This window comes from Lactuca saligna, chromosome 7, assembly GCF_052625555.1.
Source record: "Lactuca saligna cultivar CGN05327 chromosome 7, ASM5262555v1, whole genome shotgun sequence".
Lineage (NCBI taxonomy): Eukaryota > Viridiplantae > Streptophyta > Magnoliopsida > Asterales > Asteraceae > Lactuca > Lactuca saligna.
Genome location: NC_136423.1, coordinates 56,807,159 through 56,812,500, shown reverse-complemented (window position 1 = coordinate 56,812,500; position 5,342 = coordinate 56,807,159). Strand labels below are relative to the sequence as shown.

At 31.0% G+C, this 5,342-nt stretch overlaps 1 protein-coding gene across 1 annotated transcript in view; it reads left to right on the top strand.

Annotated features, from left to right (window-relative positions):
* The window catches only part of LOC145006966 (ATP-dependent DNA helicase), a 5,018-nt gene extending 758 nt beyond the window's left edge, over positions 1-4,260 (top strand). The window contains exons 2-7 of the mRNA XM_078965977.1: positions 1,988-2,100; positions 2,134-2,233; positions 2,330-2,503; positions 2,605-2,711; positions 3,093-3,382; positions 3,524-4,260. Coding sequence (XP_078822103.1) covers positions 1,988-2,100; positions 2,134-2,233; positions 2,330-2,503; positions 2,605-2,711; positions 3,093-3,382; positions 3,524-4,260 — 1,521 coding nt within the window. The remainder of the gene's footprint in view (positions 1-1,987; positions 2,101-2,133; positions 2,234-2,329; positions 2,504-2,604; positions 2,712-3,092; positions 3,383-3,523) is intronic.
* Positions 4,261-5,342: the final 1,082 nt, after the last annotated feature.

The following is a 5,342-nucleotide window of genomic DNA, read 5'->3' as shown; positions in this document are numbered from 1 at the left end:
ATGAATCATTAATATTTTTGAAATTTGGTTTTCACTAGTGATACATCGTCTTGAAATTGGTAAAAAACCAAAACCAAAAACATTTGTTTTTGCAACAATATTGAAAGTTTATTGCTATTGTAAACTTGATGTTGTTAAGAAGGTTGTAGACTTGTAATCGAGTACATTCCTTTGGTTGAGAAAGATTTATGATGATACACACAACTTTCATCTCGGAAAAAAAAAGCTACATTTTGATTTTTTTTATTTAAATATACTACTTTCAAAATGCAAAAATCGATAATGATTTGTTGGGAAGTTCAAACTTGACATTATTGCATTATAATACTTGTTATGATCTTGTAGTTATCACACATGAGATGAACTTAAGGCTTCTTCCTATTAAAAATTGCAATTACATAAGACTACCAAATTTAGTGATTCAATAAAATCACCGCTTCATAGTCGGTGGTGATTAGTTGTCACTTATTAAATGAAGTCGTGTAGAAAAAGACTACGTAGACTTATAATTCAATGCTATACGTCACAAGTCACTAAACCGCGTTGAAAATGGTTGAGCTTGTTGACGTTGTACTTTTAAGTTTACACGGAAGAAACTACTAAAAGTAACGATTAAATGCATCATGACACTTGTAGAGCATTGCTTTTAATTATAAGCGGTGGCGAATGTCGTCATCTAAAACTAACTTGGTTCAATTTTATTTCTTTCTTCATTGTTATCTAATGCTTCACATGAACAATAAATACATGTTTTTATTTTTCTTTTAAAATCAAATCATGTAAGGTTGAAGATCAAAATGATATATGTCCACATTGGTATTTCTTTTGTCTTGGGAGGAAGTCACATGTCTTAACATTACAAATGTAGTTGTTTTTCATTTTGAAGTTAAATTTGCATATTTTCCTAATGGTAAACATTACGAATGTAGTTGCGTATCTTTTTAGTCCTCAATATCAATTTGAGTGTTTGAGTTAATTGTTAGAGTATTTTGTAAGCTTATGAGCTATATCGGTTAATTTGGTTGTGGAGTAAATGTTATAGTTTTTACAGAATTGGGTGAGTAGAAAAAAAATTAAAGAGTTGAATTAGAAATTATATGGATCACAAAAGACTAATCGTGTGAGATTTGGGTGGTTATAGTGGTTTGAGTTATAAAATTGTTCTAAGGAAGTGATTGTTATTATGGAATCGGAGATGGAATTAAATGGTTCATTTTATTGAAATGAAAGTCGGTTGTTTTGTTTAATGGAATAGAATGAACCACTATTAATGGAATGTGATTCCTTCCATTTTGTAAATTTTTATTCCTTAATTGGGAATTGTTTTTTTTTTCATGAAAAATTGAAATATACCCATTTTTATTTATGTAATTTCTAATTAAACTTTTTTTTTATATAAATTCACAATTTAATCAGATAATTTTTTTAAATAACTAGAAACATTACATGACAATGGAATAGCAATGATCATTCCATTTTATTTCATCCATTCTATTAATTGTCATTTCATTCCATCCAACCAAACAGATAAGACAAGGTTATAAATACATGCTAGGAATTTTGTAATTGATATTGTTTAAAACAGAAAGATAGTATGTCAAGATAATTTTAAGAGGTTGGGTAGTAGTAGTAGTAGTAATAGTAATAATAACTGTCAATAAATAACCAATCATGTTGAGATAAATCTTTTGATCTTTCACCACTAAATACTATTATGAGAACATCACCATAAAAACTATTCAATTAGCCATAAATGCTCAAAGATTTTTCTTATCTTTTAGAATCTATTGCTAGAAATACAACACGCTTCCTAATATTTTCGCTTTATACCTTGTATTTTCAAACATGCAATAAGACATTATACTTTCAAAAAGACACCTTTTCTCCCATTTTGACTAATTATATTGTGTCTTTTGACCATTTGTGCGAATGCCTTGATTAGCAGTTGAGGTTTAATAGCAATGAACTTCCAATACCACAATATCAGTACAACACACTTGATGAACCAAGCCCATTGGGCTTGCGGTTAAGGAAGAGTCCATCATTGTTGGAGCTAGCTCAAAAGAGGCTCAACCAAGTCAATATTGAGAAGGGCAATTCGTCCATGGAAGATCTTGAAGCAAGAACCAGAAGAGATTCAAGGGATAGGTCAAAAGCCCAGGCCTCAAGTTCCCCTGATAAGTTGAAGGCTTCTCATTTTCCAGCATTACTTTTAAGGATCGGGCATTGGGAGGTATTTTGTATTTGATGATCAGGAGAGTATTTATGTCTTTTTCATCAATACTCGGTATGATAATCAATTTTCTTGTCAATTTTTTTTTTTTGCCAGTATGTGTCAAAACATGAAGGTGATCTAGTGGCCAAGTGTTACTTTTCAAAGCATAAGCTTGTGTGGGAAGTTCTTGATAATGGATTAAAGAAAAAACTTGAAATTAGTTGGGCGGATATCTTCGCTATCAACGCAAACTATGAAGCCGGTGGGCTTGGAACTTTGACTATTGTGGTAATATTTTCTTTTTCTTTCTTATAACTATTTTACCCTTTAAAATTTACTAGCGTTGTTAATTTGTGCTCACTTTGTATTTTTTTTTTTTTAATTGTCAGCTTAATAAACCACCACTTTTCTTCAAAGAAATCAACCCGCAGCCTAGAAAACACACACAATGGAGGGCAACTTCAGATTTTACGAATGGTGAAGCGAACATAAATAGGTATATTATATTACTCTTTTAACAACCTTGATTTAAAGAAAGTGCCATTGATTAAAAAAAAAAAAAAAAAAAAAAAAAGTTGATGAAAATCACAACGTACTTTACTCGTTTTATCAATATAGGCAATGTACTTCATTTTTTACCTTTTATTGTACTTACATTTCTCTACATACTAGCAACATGTTTACATCTTCTTAATGATAATAGCAACACGTTTACATTGTTTACATATATAGCAACATACTTATAGTTTATTATCCATAATAGCAACATGCTTACATTTGTTTTACCATAACGATTTTGAAAATAAAGCACATTACCCACATCGATAATGAAACTATTGGTAAAAATATATCTCTCTACTTTCCTTTCTTTGTGTAGGCAACATTTTCTACAATGTGCACAAGGCGTACTTGACAAGCATTTTGAAAAGTTGATTCAGTGTGATGCACGACTCAACATTCTGAGTCAACAACCAGGCATAGTTTTAGACTTCCCATATTTCCCTCCAAGACCTTCCATTAATTATCAAGATATACCAGCCACTAACATCTTTAACTTCCCAGAAATCGATACTATTCCACATATGGCTTCATCTACAAATGTGGGATCGAGTTCTTTAGGTTTGATTCATCAAGAAATGTCTAGAGAAGTTTACTCTTCCAGTTCAGGTACTATTTCTTTATTTCTTCATTTCTTCATATTACAACATTATACATAGAAAAATTTACCCAATTATAGCATCATCATCCAAATACATGATGTAATAGAATTATAGAAAGTAACAATTGTTGTTTGTGGTGTTTTTTTAGGTATGTCTATGGATATTGATGGGCAAAATCCAAATGATATGTTTGAGAACATTTCACAGATGCTACTCAGCGACAACAATGTAGCAGGAGATTCAGATGAAGAGACTCTCACATCAAGAATCAATTCCCTATGTGGCTTTCTTCAAGATTATCAAGGTGGTCAACAAGATGGAAATGTCTTTTTTGCCCCTGATCCTAATCTAATCCCACAGCAAGACCTAAATGACTTTTCCACCTTTGATCCAAATCTAATCCCGCAACAATACGGAAATGACTATTCTACCTTTGATCCTAATATGTTCATGCAACAATTCGAAAATGACGAGTCTACCCTTGATCCTAATCTGATCATGCAACAATACATAAATGACGGTTCTGTCCTTGATCCTGATCTAATCCTGCAGAAGGATATGAATGATGGTTCTACCTTTGATCCCAATCTGATCCCCATGCAAGGCCAATATGACGGTTCTACCCTTGGTGCCAACTGGATCCCTGAGACTATGACTCGAGAAGATGGTAGTAGTAGCATGAATGCAAAGCTTCCTCAGGAGTATCCAAATGCTCAGCAAGATGGAAATGACGGTTCTACCCCTGAGAACAATTCTGGATCTAATGAAGAATTGGGTATATCAAGAACGGACTCGTTTTCTGAATTGGTGCAACAGCTTCCCAGGATCACGTCGCTTCCGAGGTTCTTGTTTGAGCTTTCAGAAAATGGTGAGATTTTGAAGTGAGGGATCTCGTGTTCTAAAGGGATTTGGAAGTGATCTTATCGAGCATTTGTGAAAAATCCCAAGGGTTTTTTTTCGTAAAAATGGACGTGCTTTTATGTGGTCAGACTGGTTTGACTTATGGCGTTAATAGGTGAGTTATTTAAGGTAGTTGGTTATGGGAATAAAGTATTATAAGTTTGATATATTTTGTAGATATATATGCAACTATATTAAAAGTTTTCGAAATCTAAAGATAGTTTTTTTTATTGATCAGACTTTTGCATGAATGCTTATAAGATATTGAATAACCAGAATCATATACTCCATGTGAATTGTTAGCTTAAGTAATTTTTGTAGGAATTGATGATTATTAAAAATTGATTCAAGGGAAATTAAGTAATCTAACCACCTTTTTAATGTTTTTTTTTAACAAATAAATAAATAGATTAAAAAAAAAAAAAAAAAAAAACATTTGGTCCGGGATGGACATCCATATTAAGAAAAAACACTATTTTTTTACTCTCGAACGGCATTTCGGATTCCAAACCAACATTCCGGATACTGGACTAAAATTTCGGATTTCGGAAGAAAAAAGAAACTCCAGAATTTCAACAAAAAGTCCGAAATCCGAAGAATAATTCCATATTTTTGAGAAAAAATTTGTTTTTTTGCCTAAATTTAACAAAAGGTTAAACAAACATAGTAAATATAAACTACATACGATATATTGCATAAAATCAAACATTATATGAAAACGGTATTAAACACTTAGAAATTGGTATTTCGGACATAAATAAGAATATTTTTTAAAAAAAATGGGAAAACCCCAAAAAATAATTCTGAAATTGAAGATCAAACTCGAAATGGAGTCTTCATTGAAAAATAAATTAAAAAGTAGTCAATAATGTCAATAGTAGTCCGGAATGAAGCATTAGGGGAAAAATTGTTACTTTTCAAGAAATGAAAAAATTGTTATTTTCTTAAAAAAAAAAAAAAAAAAAAAAAAAAAAAAAAAAAAAAAAAAAACTTATTTATATAAGTTAGATTCCTTAATTTCCCTTGATAAAATATACTAAATTACTAAAGTATAATTAATTTACGGT